The sequence below is a fragment of the Benincasa hispida genome, chromosome 1 (genome assembly GCF_027475165.1).
Source record: "Benincasa hispida cultivar pf3 chromosome 1, pf3_genome.v1.1, whole genome shotgun sequence".
Lineage (NCBI taxonomy): Eukaryota > Viridiplantae > Streptophyta > Magnoliopsida > Cucurbitales > Cucurbitaceae > Benincasa > Benincasa hispida.
This window is the reverse complement of record NC_143478.1, coordinates 17,609,747-17,625,571: the sequence shown is the minus strand read 5'-3', so window position 1 is coordinate 17,625,571 and position 15,825 is coordinate 17,609,747. Positions and strand designations below refer to the sequence as shown.

At 30.3% G+C, this 15,825-nt stretch overlaps 1 protein-coding gene across 3 annotated transcripts; it reads left to right on the top strand.

Moving 5' to 3' along the window:
* The first annotated feature begins 8,397 nt into the window (after window positions 1–8,397).
* On the top strand, window positions 8,398–13,625 carry LOC120073306 (auxin canalization protein (DUF828)). Of its 3 annotated transcripts, none has more exons than XM_039026063.2 (7): window positions 8,398–8,870; window positions 8,959–9,093; window positions 10,088–10,514; window positions 11,090–11,383; window positions 11,850–11,899; window positions 12,371–12,428; window positions 13,219–13,625. In XM_039026063.2, exons 1-7 carry the CDS (start codon window positions 8,616–8,618, stop codon window positions 13,425–13,427), a joined length of 1,428 nt encoding a protein of 475 aa, XP_038881991.1. In that variant the 5' UTR covers window positions 8,398–8,615; the 3' UTR covers window positions 13,428–13,625. The 3 variants fall into 3 exon arrangements, with proteins under 3 accessions (XP_038881991.1, XP_038882000.1, XP_038882009.1); XM_039026072.2 differs by having other exon boundaries at window positions 8,400–8,870; window positions 8,962–9,093; XM_039026081.2 differs by having other exon boundaries at window positions 8,478–8,843.
* Window positions 13,626–15,825: the final 2,200 nt, after the last annotated feature.

Genomic DNA, 15,825 nt, shown 5'->3' with positions numbered 1-15,825 from the left:
CCTTTTAGTTTTAGTACTTTGGTACTTATTCTATGGATTTTTTTGTTCTCAAATGTCTATTTTCACAGAATTTAAATGATATATGACTCATTTTAAAATAAAAAAAAAAAAGTAAGTTTTATAATCTTTTGTTAGCTCATCATGACGTAAAATTATGGAATCAATTTTATTTATGTACGTGTATTGATACTCGACTCTTTCTTCATTTCTTAATCTAAATTAAATCATGAAAATTATTAGTTTAATCTTTCCACTTTTGATGTTATCTTATGAATGTGTAGTTTTTTTTAATTAAAAAAATTGTTTAATAAATTTTATACTTTCTTATTTATGTTTAACATGTCCTAGAGTTTAAAAGGTTTCACCAAATAATTGGATTTTTTATTTTGTGTATAATAGATTTTTTTATCTGTTTGATAGTTTTACAAATTCATGACCTATAATTAGACTCAAAATTGAGTGACCACATCCTTTCATTTGTGTTAATAAACTTTTTAATTTTTAAAAAATATCACTAACACATTTTTTAAAGTGTCAAAAAGAACATAATTCAACCGTAATTGTACTATCAACCTCAAAATCAAGGTTTTAATTCTCTCACTCTATCTATAGTATAAAAAAACATTTTGAAGTTTCAAAGTCTATTAATTCTGGAAAAAAAAAATCTTTTAAATTTGTAATCTATTTTTTATTATTATCTTAGAGATAGAAAAACAAAAATCATCACATTTAATTTGTTGTTGAATCGTTCTTCACAGAGATAAAAACGAAAATTTATTATTATGTGCATCATTTGAAAAGAAAACTATTATATTTTAAATAATGATTATTTTATATTATTATTTTTGGAAATAATCGTTAATTTGCAGAATCATTGGTTGATTTGAAGGTAAATTACAACAAAAATTAAGAACATTCTACCTTTTAAAGTTTAACCATATGTTATTGCACTTAGTAATATTGGAGGGTCAATTATAATAAAGGGCTTGGAGAGGGTCCGAAATGATGATGGAAGATCAATAATGTGGGCCTTGGCTCAAAATGAATAAGGCTCAATTTTGGGCCGTACATAATTCTGTCTTACAAGTGGGAAGGCCTAAATGGAAAAGGTATTTTTACATTAAACAAAAAAAAAAAACCTTATATTTAAAAAATGTCTTTGAATTTGAATTTTTTCAATAAAGACTTTTAGTATTATTTTTTAACAAGTTTACCCTTTTTATTATTTTTATTCCTGACTTATATATATATTTTTCTTATTTCAAAATTTCTTGACGACGGAGAGAGAAATTACGTTTATTATGAGAGAGAAGATTCATTTAATATGATTTTTTTTTTTCATATTTTCAAGTGAAGAGAGAAAATGCATTTATTTGTTGAGATTTTTCTCTTTATTTAATTTAATTGGAGAGAAAAAATGCATTTACGTTTTTTTTTCTTTTTTTTTTTTTGCCAATTCATGGTTATTTAAAGTATACCTCATAACATTTTGTTAAGTATTTGAAAACATTTTAACCAATATATATGAAGTAAATCCCAGTATATAAATTTAATGTTTGATATAAATCATCATATAATGTATTTATTATGGAGAGAGAAAATTCATTTATTATGATTTTTTTCTCTTTTTCAATTGTAGATATAAAATATATTTGATATATTTTTCCATTTTTATTTGGAGAGAGAAAATGACATTTAATATGATTTTAGTTTCCATTTCGCTTTTCATGTTGATTTTTGTTATTATGTTAAATGTTTCATCATTTGTTCACTTGTACATGTAATATATTCCGTTGTTTATTTGGAAACATTCTAAAAATATATATATAATATATTGGTAAATATATTTATATCTACTCAAATATTCATGGTTAGTTTTAAATATACCCTAGAACATAGATATCTGCTCAAATATTCATGATTATTTTTAAATATATTTTAGAACATATATACAAGCGTGTATATATCATATATCATAAATTTAAAGTAGTAAAAAATCAACGAAAAATATCTACCATAGTATATATATCAAATATGTACTTGAAGTTTAACATAGAACATATATATAGGCATATATATAAAAAAATAAGAAATATAAATACAAAAATCATCATCATTTATATAAAATAAATGATTATATATATCATCACCATTTATATTAAACCCCCACCATCGGCTAGAACTTCTTGCCTAGCTCCGTCAACTGGATCTGCCCGAGTTCGGGCGCGAATATGCTCGCACCCAGTGTCGGAAGCTTCGCCACGTCATCTCATGTCGTTTTTTTTCTTGAGCCCACGCCGCCATCGACTGGATCTGCTCAAGTTCGCGTCGGATTTGCTCGCGCCTGGTGCCAGAAGCTTCGCCTCATACCACATCGTCTCACGTTGTCCGTTTGCAACCATGTTGTTGTCTACTCAAGCCCATGCCGAAGATTCTCTCTCCCCACGCCGTTGTCTACTGCCTGCAACTCACACAAGGAGAAAAGAGAGGGAGGAAGAAGAAATTGGTGTGAATTATGGGGGAGAGAATATATGAAATATATTATTAGGGAGAGAATATATGCATGGGGAGAGAGAAATAAATATATATATATATATATAGAGACAGAGGTTGTTTTTAAATATAGAAAAATGGACCAAAATATAGTAAAATTTTAAAACTATCAATGATAGATACTATCAGTTTTTATCAACGTCTATCATTGATAATTCTAAAATTTTGCTATATCTTGTAAATATTTTCAACAGTTTTACTATTTGAAATAATTTTCCTATATATATATATAGCCACTTATATTAGTGAAAATAGGAAGGCCAATAAGACATTAACGTAATATGTGTCTATTCTTTAGGCCTTTTTAGATAGAAATCCCAATGAAAAAATCAAATATATAGCACTAGTTACACTCTCATTTAGAAAAATAGCAAATCACGAAATTCTTTTGAAATATAACAAATTGCACCACACACACGTAGGTTGATTTTCCGTTAATTCAATTGTAATTAATTATGCATTTTTCTTAATTACACTGTAATTAATTTATCAAATTTATGATGTGGACTCTATTGATTTCCTTTTGAGATTTTCACCGGGACCTAAGTGTATTTTTCCATGCTAAAAATCTTACATAAATTTCGTGATTTCATTTGAAAATAATTCAAATTTGTATCTCAACAATCTTCTATCGTCACAAAAAAAAATATATATATATGTATATTGAATTTTTCTAAATCCTTTCATAAACTGACTTCTTACATTTAATTATATTTTCTCTTAATCCTAACTAAATCATCTGTTTTTTAATTTTTTTTTATGATTATATTATTTTGAATTTTCAAATCTTATATTATATTAGTTTTCTTAACTAACTTTTTATGTTTATATTAGATTTTTTTGTTATCATAACTACATCACATGTTTTTTTTTTTTTTTTTTTTTAATAATAATCACATGTAAACATAGTTTTTGAACAAACGCTTGTGATGTATAATATATGATATTTTCTTCACTCTTGTCTATGAACATTGGATGTTTTACTTGCTTTACCACAAATCAATAGACTAAGATCCCTAGTTGTCATTTGTCACTTAAGCATGTATGTGGAGACATACAAGTGGATCATGTGTTAAGTGATAACCAAAATGGTCTGTAGTATATGGATATAGGAGGGAAACCTTATCCTAGTAACGTTACGGATGCGGCCCGCTTTGTAGAATAGTTATAAGTGTTGTGACTTGCTACAGATGGTCTGATCCTGATCATTCATGTGGAGACATGCGAATGAAGGCGTTCTATACAAAGGAGTTTGTATAAGACTGGACCACGAAGTGTTATGGTCTCATTATATAATGTCATTCTTGACAGAGATTTCGCTTCACTTGGATGACCATAGGTAACATGACCTCCATCCTAAGTGAATTAGGAACTCCTGCCTTTGAGGACGGTCCTTTGATCTGTATAGGTGCGAGTGGGCAAATCGTTGATTCAAACCTACCACTTTGGGGATTCTTCTGATTTGGGAATTGGGAACTCAGCTACACAAGATGGAATTCACTCCTTCCCCAAAGCAAGGGTAATTAGATAGATTGCTCCCTTAAGGGCTGATTCTTGGGCTTGAACGATGTGGCGCTACACATCTTCTCATGGCTCGAGAGGTATCCACACATAGTAGGACTATGTTGTATTGTTCATTAGAGGGATCAGTGGTACTTAAGGAGTTAGATGTACTTACAAGTATCTGTGAAGGGTTATCGTACTGTTGATTGGATATATTCAATGGACACAAAAATATATGTGCGGTGAGAAGAGTGCAGTTGTCGATCTTTAGCGGAATGCCTGAAAGTTAACGGATGGTGGATCTCGTGGTTAAAGAGTTTAGTCAGCTATTCACGTATCATTGGACCTTCGAGCCATAGGTCCATAAGATCCCCTTGGTAGCTCAATAGATTCAAGTTGAGAATCAGTTTTTGGGTCAGTTTGAAGTGTTCAAATTGACAAGAGGGAGTTCGATTATATATGATATGATTGAACTGATTAATTATATATGATATGATTGACATTATGTATGAGATACATTATTCGGAGGAAAATAATATAAATATGATTTATATCTAGTGAAGGAGAAAAGACTATGGTTAATGTATTGCATATGATGTGATATTAAACCATAGGTTAATGAATATAATATGATTATATTTATTATTTATATTGGACAATTATAGGATAATTGTGTTGGCATTTTCTCTGTAACCATGTGATAGTGGGAGGTTTCATTCAGATTTTGTAACTGAAAAATAAAATGAAAATCGTTTTCATTTTGCAAAAAATCAGACATTCGCTCACAAGTTGTATATTGTCTATCGCATAGCAAACCGAGAGCCTACATGATGGCTCAACGTTTCTAAACAATCGTATACGCTCGCAACTTACTAAACGATCGCATAAGATTTGCTAACGATCGTCTAGCTTTTTCCTAAACGATCGCACGCCTGAGCGTTTAGTAAACGATCGTCTATACGATCGTGGCCTGTTTACGAAACGATCGTGTACCTCTTTCTAAACAATCAAGCATCGTCTATACGATATACCTGATATTCTCCCACTTACTCGGTCGTGGTATACGATCTTCTCCTCTTCCTTCCTTCTACCAAATCCAACAGAGCCTACACCTCTTGGATTCTCACATCGAGAATACTGAGGGTTCTATCTAAGTGGTGGTGTCCTCTCGACTGTTTTATTCGTGTGAAGTCCGTTCATGGGTAAACAATCGGGTTTTTGGTAGACGATTTACTTGAACGTTCTCAGCGAGAGCGAGAAGAGCATTCCTTGTTCGAGAACGAGTCCTAAGGTGAAGAAGGGTTCTTCAACTGGTACGTTTCTTGTTCTCTTGTTATTTAGTTTTCAAAGCATGCTGGTAATTTATTGAATATTGCATATCTATTCTGTTATATTGTGAATGTGTTAATTCTGTCACAATGAGTTTGGAACGATTTCGCTTCCGCTCAGAGGTATCTTTTGATAAGAGTTCCTTCAACATCGACACCATATCATAATTGGTTTGTAATTTCAATTGACAATGTTTAATTGAGATTTTCATAATCTAATCTAAATCGATTTTTTTCTTCATGAATGCAACTTTTTAGATAAGTCAATCCCTCACTTTCTTAACTGGTATTTTGGAACTAGAACAAGCAAAAAGATTGTCACAAAATTTTGGGTAAGCTCAACAACGATTTAGATGATTTGGTTAATTGATTTTCAATTACAAAGTATAAGTTTTGTGTATTTGTTGGGCATAGTTTGGAGACTAATTATAGTGTATTTATAGGTTACATAAATATCCCATCTGAAGTATGGCAAAAAAAACTTTCACAATAACTTTTAGGACTATAAAACTCTCATCCGAACTATAGTGTAACTAATTTTTTACTTTGCACGCTCCTTTTATAAGAGATCTTTATTTTCTCCTAAAATATCTCTCCTGTTTTAAATCATAAAATCATGATGTTATTTTTTTTTCAAATATCAAAACTAAATCATTTTTTTCAAATATAATTTTATTTAATTGTTTTTATTTTTTTAATCTTTTTTCAAATTATTTTCTATTTTTGCATTTTGATTTTTTTAATTAGTTTGAAAATTTTACACACACACGCACATATATATATATTACAAGTTAATGTTTTTGTTAAACTTAAGTTATTTTAACCCAACAGTGTTGCATGCCCTCCTCCCATCTTCTTCTTTGCACCAATGGCTTCTTAAATGGTAGAGTGAAGAGTGAAAACAGACAATCATATTCAAAGTAGTAGCGGAGAAAATTATGGTTGCGATGATAGATTCAAAAATAGTGATTCTATTCACGACAACACTATTGTTACGGGCTGAGGTCAACGACGGAGCCTGTATCGGAGGAGTTGAGATAGAAGATGATGGAACTAGAACGATCACGGTTGGCTTCGAAGGAACAATAAATGAAGTCGGTGGAGAAGGAGCTGAAGCCAAAGTTGGTGGTGTCGTTTTGGTGGAAGGAGAGGGAGCCACGCCATACAAAGCAAAGGATGAAGTCAAAGTCGAAGGTGTCGCCAGTGTTGGTGGAGGAGTGGATTTCGGAGATGAAAAAATGACGGCGACTTAGTTGGAGAAGAGATCGGCAAAGCTTGGCCAAGAGAGACACCGACAGTCTCTAGATGTTTGTTTTAGTTACAGTGTAATTACGAATATTTCTTAATAAGTCAATTTCAATCTCATTTGTATGGTTGTGGGTAGTTTAGAATTTTAAAATTTTATTTATTTATTATTTTTATTTCATTTTCCATTTTTATGAGTGAACGTTGACTTGTTATTTTACAAATGAAAAGTTAAAATCTGTTATTCCTCTTGTTAGGCCAAGCTAACTAGATAAATTCAAATTTTAGAGGTTTTATTTGGAAAAATAGCAAAAAGTTTTCAAAATTTTGAAGATGGCAAAATCAAGTTAAATATTGTCAAAACTGTCCTCACTTATAAATAAATACCTAACGTTCAAAAACGTTAAAAAAAACTTCAAATACATTATAACTAAACAATTACTACGATAACCCATGCATAATATCAAACATCCAATGAACACCTAAATGATATGATTACTACATTATACTAGGCATTGATACAAAATTAAAAAAAAAATAATAATAATCATAATAATAAATAAATAAAACCTAATACACGATCAACTCAAATAAAAAATGAAATTAGGGATTTAGAAATCTTCTTCACGTGATCACAACCGTTTATCCTTCCGTTTGAATGTTTTTTTTTTTTCCTATTTGATATTTGAATAACTTTTTTTTGCCAACGGTGAATATGTACTGAATTTGACTATGTCAAGTAGGTTATAGACCAATTAAATTGATAAGAAAACTTTTGATATTACACCATACATTTTATATTTTATGAATCTTTGATGTAATTTTGTCCTTCCCAAGACATGTTAGAGTAAGGATATTCTTGACTTTGTTACTTGACCAACATGTGAGTTCACTATTTAGGATTTATTGAGTGTTTTAGTTTAGGGTTTTGTTTAATATACTTCCTTTGCATTTCTTACATTAAAATTGCATGTTCAGAAAAATTAAATTAGCTATCAATGTGTGAAATGTTTAAGTGAGGAACTAATTCACTTATCTTTTTCTCAAAAAAATAATAATAATAATACTCATCTTGAATAATTATTCTCAACTTGTGGGAACATTTGAATCCTAAGTGAGGAACTAGTTTATTCTTGTTGGTGGTGGTACAAATTAAAGTATTGGCCATGGTTGAAAACATACACAAAATAAAAATAAAAATATCTATATCTCCAAACAATAAAGAAACATCCTTAGTTTGATAGAATCTAGATTTGTCACAAAAGTCTTGTTTGGTTTGAACGAAATCTTTGAAAGAAAAAAAAAATCCCACTTTTTAATATTAAAAAGAAAACACACGAGTTATTGATCTTATTTAACTATATTAAGACTAGCATAACTCAACTCTATACAATATGACTATGTGTTAATAAATTACATCAAACAATCCTATATTTACATGAGTCCTAATATTTTTATAACTTTTGATTCAATCTGTTTTGAAATTGCAATTCAATCCTCTTTTTAATAAATGAGACAAATTTTATTTTCTCTAAAAGAAAAAAAAAATGAGATAAAAATCTTTAATCTCTTGGTAGACGTGGTTGGAATAAGTTAGAATAAGTTAGTATTTGAAATTTCTATTGGCGGATAAAATCGAAGATGAAAAAATAAATAAAAATTAAATATGAAACTGCTAATGGGCGAAAAGTTAGGGACCATTTGCATATATTGAGGAAGAAAAAGGGAGTGCAGAAGAATATGTTACATCGTTTTGTTAGTTTAACCTCCGGAAGCTTAAGATTAAAGCAGAAGAAACGAAGAACAAAAAAAGTGGTAGAGAACAGACAGAGTACAGACACACATAGCCACAACAAAAACATTTCTTCATAAATTTCCCCCAAAACCTTAACCAACACTCAATCCATTCATTATTTTTCCTGTCTTTCTCTTTCTTCTCTTACCCTTTTTTGTCTTTCTTCTCAAATCTCCGCCATTGCCGCCGCCATGTCACGGCCGTCCTCCCACACCCCTCTGGATTCCTCCTTGGAGTTCCTGTCAAGATCTTGGAGAGTTTCCCCGTCGACCCACTTCGTCAATTCCAAGACTCCGGCCGCCAGTCACGGCGGCGGGAATTGGGGTGATATTGTTTTGGAAGATTCCAGCGGCGACGCCGAGGGGTTTTTGGTGTTTATGAATCCATTTTCGTTTACGTCTTCTGAAACTTCCCAAATGGTGATGGATCGTATTTTGTCACATTCGGTATATTCTCTCAATATTTCTTCTTGATTTTGTCATTTTGTGTTTTAAAATTGGTAAAATTCGATGTCTTTGTTTTGTTGTACCACAGCAGGATGTATCTCCTCGGACTTCCGGTAGGTTGTCGCATAGCAGCGGCCCACTCAACGCCGCCCACAGCGGCGGTGGTTCATTAACCGACAGTCCACCGTTTTCTCCCTCCGAAATCGCCGACCTCGACGCTAAGGTTCTGTTTCTTCTTTCACTCTGCCCCCCGCAATTTTACTCCGTTACATATTTAACCCTAATTTAATAACTATTTCCAATATGTATCAAACCCCACTTTCATAACCATCATTTGATTTCCCCCCTTTAATTAATGTTTTCGTGTTCATTTTTTTTAATAATGTTTAAACTAAAGTGAATTTAAGGGGAAAAAAAAAAACCTACTCATTTATAATTTCTTTTTGGTCTTTTATAAATGTGAAAATTATTATTGAAGTAAAAATGAGATTTAAAACCTATGACGGTAATTTAAAACGAAAACTATTATAAACTATTGTCTTACTTATTTCACATTTTAATTTTCATTTAAAATTCGTATATAGTTTTACTCTTAAATAGTTTTGAAAAATTGATAAGATTAATATTGTGCTTTTTAAAACAAAATCGATATCTTTTAAAATGGTAAAGTCAATAAGAACTTTTTTTTTTTTTCTAAAATAACATAACTCAACTACCATAAAAACGTGTTATCAATCTTAACTTCAGATGTTCGTTCTCCTGTTCAACCTTAACAAATTGTTAGTTGTATATTTAATTTCCATTTTTAGATGAGATGGGGAAAGATAATAGGGTAATTTGTTGATGACATTATTGAACTATTAAAAGAAACAGATTTTAGTTGAACATTTTTAGAATAACTAAAAACGAAACAAAAATTAGGAAATGGGTAAATTTAAAATAGGGGTATAGAGAAACAGTTGACCCTGTGAGGACCAGAATTGGTTAAGAATTAACCATAGAAAGTTTGAAGAGACCTAGTCTTCAGGATTTTAGGTTCTCTAAAATCAATGGTGGAGCTCTGAGAAACAGGGCTTTTCCGGCAACGATTATTCAGAGCAATTTCGTCCAGTTTCCTACCAATAATGGCAATTGGCAACCTCAATTCTTGTTCAATTAAACAAATACCCATTTCCCCGAAATTTCTCTAAATCATGAATCGCCAACATTCCATGCAGCTTTACCGCTCCAATTATTCTTTGAGTACCCATTTGAGAGCCACCGTCAATGGCTCCGGCGCCTCCGCCGCTCTCGGGGGCGGAAAGACCGTTGGCCGTTGGCTGAAGGAGCGTAAGGAGAGGAGGAAAGAGGAAAACAGAGTTCAGAATGCTCAGCTTCATGCTGCTGTTTCGGTTGCAGGGGTTGCCGCTGCCATCGCCGCCATTGCCTCTGCTTCTGCGTCTTCCTCCCATGCAAATGACGGCGAAGAAATACCCAAGACTGATATTGCTATGGCCTCCGCCGCTACCTTGGTTGCCGCTCAGTGTGTGGAGGCCGCTGAGGCAATGGGAGCCGAACATGATCACCTCGCTTCCGTCATTAGCTCTGCCGTCAATGTCAGGACCGCCGGCGATATTATGACCCTCACCGCCGCCGCTGCCACAGGTTGTATTGTCTTTTTTTTTTCCTTCTTTTTTTCGACTATACGGTGTGTTGAGCCCAACAAAATTTCATAGCTTACTGTCTTTTTTACTTTTGGAGCTGCTCTAATTTGTCTTTGATTTTTTTTTTAACATTTAATAAATTTAAATCTTAAACTTCTTGATTAAAGATAATATATCTTAATTAATTGAAATATGATCAAATTAAATTGATAAAGAATATTTTGATTTTAAGATTATATTTGTACATGTTAGTCTAATGGTTCTTTAAATTTCAAATTTGGTATAACATAAGTTAAGTTATATTTTATTTATTACACATGTATTAGATACAAAATTAAAATGTCTATATTATATTTTTTTTTTATAAAATTGAAAATCTAGTATCATTTTTTTTTTAAATAGAGTATATATGTTTTTAGATATGAAGTTCAAAAACTTAACAAGTACACTCTTAAAAGTCTATTCATTAACTTTAATTTGATATTCTAACTTTTTGGTACATACTACATAATATTTCAACTTCCTTCCCTTCAAGAAAATGAAATTAAGACGTGTTTGTGTTGACGGAAACTGTAGCATTAAGAGGAGCGGCAACGTTGAAGTCTCGGGCGATGAGGGATGTATGGAATGCGGCGACAGTAATTCCAACAGAGAAAGGGATTGGAGCGTCGTTGAGTGGGGGCTACTGTGACAGTGTCCATGGTAATTTTAATAACATTATTGTGAATCCAGAGTTTAGCGGTGAGTTTGGACCAGTTGCAGCTACCTATGAGTCAAATCTTCAAATTCAACGTCAAGATAATTTCCTCACTGTCTGCCATAGGGCTTTGCTTGCTAATGGCTGTGAACTACTTAAACGTACTCGCAATGGTAACTTGTTTTTTCTTTTTTCTTATTTTTCATAAAAAATACTCTTAACAATTTTAATTATATTCTTAAACTTTCAGAATTTTCATTATAATATTTGTAAATTCATGAATGGAAAAATTTATGTATGTTTACGTAAACAAATCTAAACACATATTAAAAATTAGATTTTTGCTTTGAGTTTGCAAAAAAATTATAAACGAAATACAAAAATTGGGAGTATGGGATTAAAAACAGGAAGAGATGCACAATGAGTTTTTTTCCCTTTCTGTTTTTTTTTTTTTTTTTTTTTTTTTTTTTTAACTTGTTGAAAAAAGCATACAAAGATTGTTGTGAAATAAACTTTAAATTTCAAGGGTTAAAATGAAACTTTTAAATGTTTAGGTATAATTGAAGCCAACTATAAGATAATATACATAGAATTTTTTAGGAAGAAATTAGCAATCATCATATTCTATTGAATTTGTAGGTGATCTTCATTGGAAACTGGTCTCTGTTTATATCAACAGAACAAATCAGGTATTTTCTCATTCTCTTTTATTTCAAGGTTTTGATAGTACAAGCACTATATCAGTTAAGTTATGTTCATTTTAGCTTTTAATGAAGATATAAATTATAAAATTCAATATAGTCCCAATGAACCTAAAGAGGAAAAAAATTGGAAAATGTTCACATACTACGCCACCCTTCATTTATTATGAGTCATCGTACCATGCTTTTAGAAATAAGATAGGTCCATAAATATTAATGTGAGATCCACTAGTTTTGATAAAAATAAATTTATAGCGTGAATAAAGAAAATATGATACAACTCGTGGGTAAAAATTTTTATATTACGAGAGTATAAATTCATTATGTCGCATCAACGTGTTTTTTTTAAGAAAAAAATAATAATTAAAAGTTTTAAACAATATTTCACGAAGATAAATAAAGAAATAGATGGTGGTGAGAAAAAATAGTGAGTGAATGGGTTTGTGTTACTGTACACAGGTTGTGGTGAAGATGAAGAGCAGACACGTGGCTGGGACCATAACCAAAAAGAAAAAGAGTAAGTTATTTATTTATTTAATAATTATTTACAGCTTTACACTTTGTAGTCTCTACTAATTTGAATAAGGTGTATGGGAGGTGGCTCTACTTTCATTTTATTCTCTTCACGGGGATTAATGAAAGCTAAAAAGCACACGCAGCAAAGTTGGAAAAATACCAAACCAATCATTTTACAATTTAAATCTATATTTTAAAAGAGAAATATATATATATATATATATTTCCATTTATTTTTAGGTTTTGGATTTAAGACGTTTTTTTAATACATTTTAAAGTGTTTAAAATAAATCATTTTTAAAAAAATTGTAATATTTGACAACTGTTCAAAATAGTTTTTTCGTCAAAAGAGTTTAAATAAAAATGAGTTTTTGAAAAATTCTTTTTTTCTCGTGTTAATCTAAACGGGCAATTAGTTTATGTTTAGTCCATAGGATTTAAAATGTTTTAATTTTTATCTTACGATTTGAGATTTGTTTTAATTTGGTCTGCAAATGTCAATATTTCTATTTTTATCTTGATTTTTTACTAAATATGCATCTTCAATATTTAGCGTGCATTTCTATTAATTAATTTATTAAAATAATAATGAAGTGAAATTGTAAAATTAATTTTAATAGTAGTTACAAAAACCCGTCAAAGTTAAGTAGTTACAATTCTTTTAATTCTTTTAAATTAATTAATAAAATATAGGAACCAAATTTAATCAAAACTCAATATTTAAAACATATTTGACAAACCAAAATGTTGGAAATTCTCACTTTAAAATTGTTGTGTTTATATTTGTACAGATTTGGTGGTGGATGTAGTGAAAGATATTCCGGCATGGCCAGGGCGGCACCTGCTGGAAGGCGGCGAGGACCGCCGTTACTTCGGGCTGAAAACGCTGCTGCGAGGGGTGGTGGAATTCGAGTGTAGAAACCAAAGAGAATATGATATGTGGACACAAGGAGTTGCCAAGCTCCTTCTAATGGCAGCTGAAAGGCTTTGTAGGTTTTGAGACAAATCTTGTCTGTCTCTTTGTTGACTCTAAAATGAGAAAGATACAAGCAAAAAGCAAAAAGCAAAAGAAAAAAAAAATGGATTTGAGAGAGATGAGAAAGGGAAATGTGAAGAAATTGTTTTGTTTGAATATAATTAATGGGGAAGACAAATTGTGAATTATAAGCTTTTCTTAATGGTTTTTCTTTTAAGGGTTCATGTAATGTGAAAGGAATTCATTGGGGAGTTGGCTTCTTAGACTTGGATTGGAAGTGAGATTATTAGTCAAAAAGAAGATATGCCAAAAAGACACAAATTCTTGATTTTTTTTTTTTTCACTTGGGTTTTCCTTTTCCTTTTGTGAGGCATAGATCCACATTTTTAATATTTTTATATAAATTGTCTTTTCAAAGTATTCAAATCAAACAATCAATGTTTGTTCTTCACTAAATTTCTACTTTTAGCTAACTTCTCTAGGGAGTGAAATCTAGATACTAGGGTCTACATGTTTTTAAATTCAATTTATTCACATGTCTTTTGTCATGAGTCACTATTAGTCCAATTTTTTTTATTGGCGCTATTATTTTGATCATACTCGTTAATGATAAATAAGTTTAAATATATACAAGATTCTAAAATAAAAGTATTTGAAATCAACTTAAAAGTTATGATTAGTATTCATTTTCCTCTTATTACGATTAAAATAAATGATTAGTTTATAAAAATAGATTTTTTTTTTAAAGGAGGTTAAAACACAAATATAATCCTATCCTTATGAGTTTGTATATTATTATTTAGTTTTATTAGTATAATCAACTGACATAGTATTTCTACTACCACACATTGTTAAAAAATAAATAAATAATAAATTAAACTTATGCTTTCAAGATTTTTAATTTAGTATCTATTATTTTATCTTATAAACAATGGTTTCTTTTATATCCATCAAAAATAAAAAATCTACCTTTCCTAAATATTGTCATTGTAACATTGGACTAAATTGAGAGTATTCCCAAACTATCGGGTCCATAACCACAAAATTTCTCAAATTATTACAATGCCCATTGGAAACGAACAAGATGGCTTGAAAGAGGCCCAACAAGTTTGGGCTGTAAGGGGAAAAATGGCCCAAAATGTTAGTTGGCGGAGCCCAATTTTGGAAGTCTATATAAACTTGATTGGTGAAAATGGTAACTGATTTGATGGAGAGAGGAGAGGGATGTCTAGTAAATCACAAACAAACAGCCACTTGGGTTTCATTTTTCACAAACACAAAATTAATTTTTTAAAAAAAAGAAACTGTCAAATCAAACTTTAGGTTAATTAAAAATAATTATTATATAATAAAAAAAACATTGGATGAAATTAAAAATAGAAATAAAATCTTGGAGCCGAAAGTAGAACCATGGAGGGAAAAATAAACAACAATAAAAGTTTCTGCAGGGAATTGCTCAGACCGACATGACGTTTTTGAGTTTTGAACGACAACTCTGTTCCCTCCTAATCCCCAACTCTCATTAACTCCAACTCTTCAAAAATTACTTTTGGTTTTTGTATTTCGAGTATGGTTTCTATTTGAATTTTAAGTTAATAAAGTAGACCTCATGAAAATCTGATGATAAATCACGAAAAATTTAGGATATTTATGGGTTGGGTTAGAACATTGTTTAGATTTAATCTAATTGTTCAAGTGGTAAATTTCTTCAATCCAGATAATGCTTATTAAAAAATGAACCTAATCCAACCAAACCATGAAATATTTGTGTTAGGTTGGTTCGGATTAATCGGGTCATTTATTTATCATCTAAAAAAAAGTAAAACGTAAATATGTATAAATCTAATTTATTTAATTTCATATATTGAATTAAGATTAACAACTCAATTTCAATTTATATACTGAAATTTTTCTTTCAAAATGTAAAGAAACTACTTTTAAGAATTGTTGAAGGGTAAATTATTTAAAAAAATATTGGAATTAAATAAAACTAAAATTAATATATGTATAAATAATTGTGTTATAAGTAATAAAAAAATATATATTTTAAAGTTAATAATAAATTCAGATTAATTCGGATTATATTAGTTAAAACCTATGAACTAACTTAATCCATAAAATTTTCATTTATTTGATCTCAACCCATCCCAAATGAGTTAATAACCCCATCCAAATAGTACAGATTAAGTTGGATTGATTGGTTTTTTCGGATCATCCGGTTTTTTGAACACCCCTACTCAAAATTCAAAGGTGAAATTATAACCTTTCGAAATTTGAGAATCATTGAAAATTAAACTTATAACTCATAGTAAAACGTATGATGATTAAACTTCTAAATTGTATCCGTTAAATATTTAAGTTATCTGTAAGTTAATCAATTTAGATCATTTATTAAAATTGATTAGCTTTAAAAACAATGAGT

Bases quoted from the DNA above. Each gene is read 5' to 3' on its own strand.
- LOC120073306 (XM_039026063.2), top strand. From the start codon at position 8,616: ATGTCACGGCCGTCCTCCCACACCCCTCTGGATTCCTCCTTGGAGTTC. The intron at 10,515-11,089 runs GTTGTATTGTCT...CGGAAACTGTAG, and splicing joins CACCGCCGCCGCTGCCACAG to CATTAAGAGGAGCGGCAACG. The intron at 11,900-12,370 runs GTATTTTCTCAT...TACTGTACACAG, and splicing joins ATATCAACAGAACAAATCAG to GTTGTGGTGAAGATGAAGAG.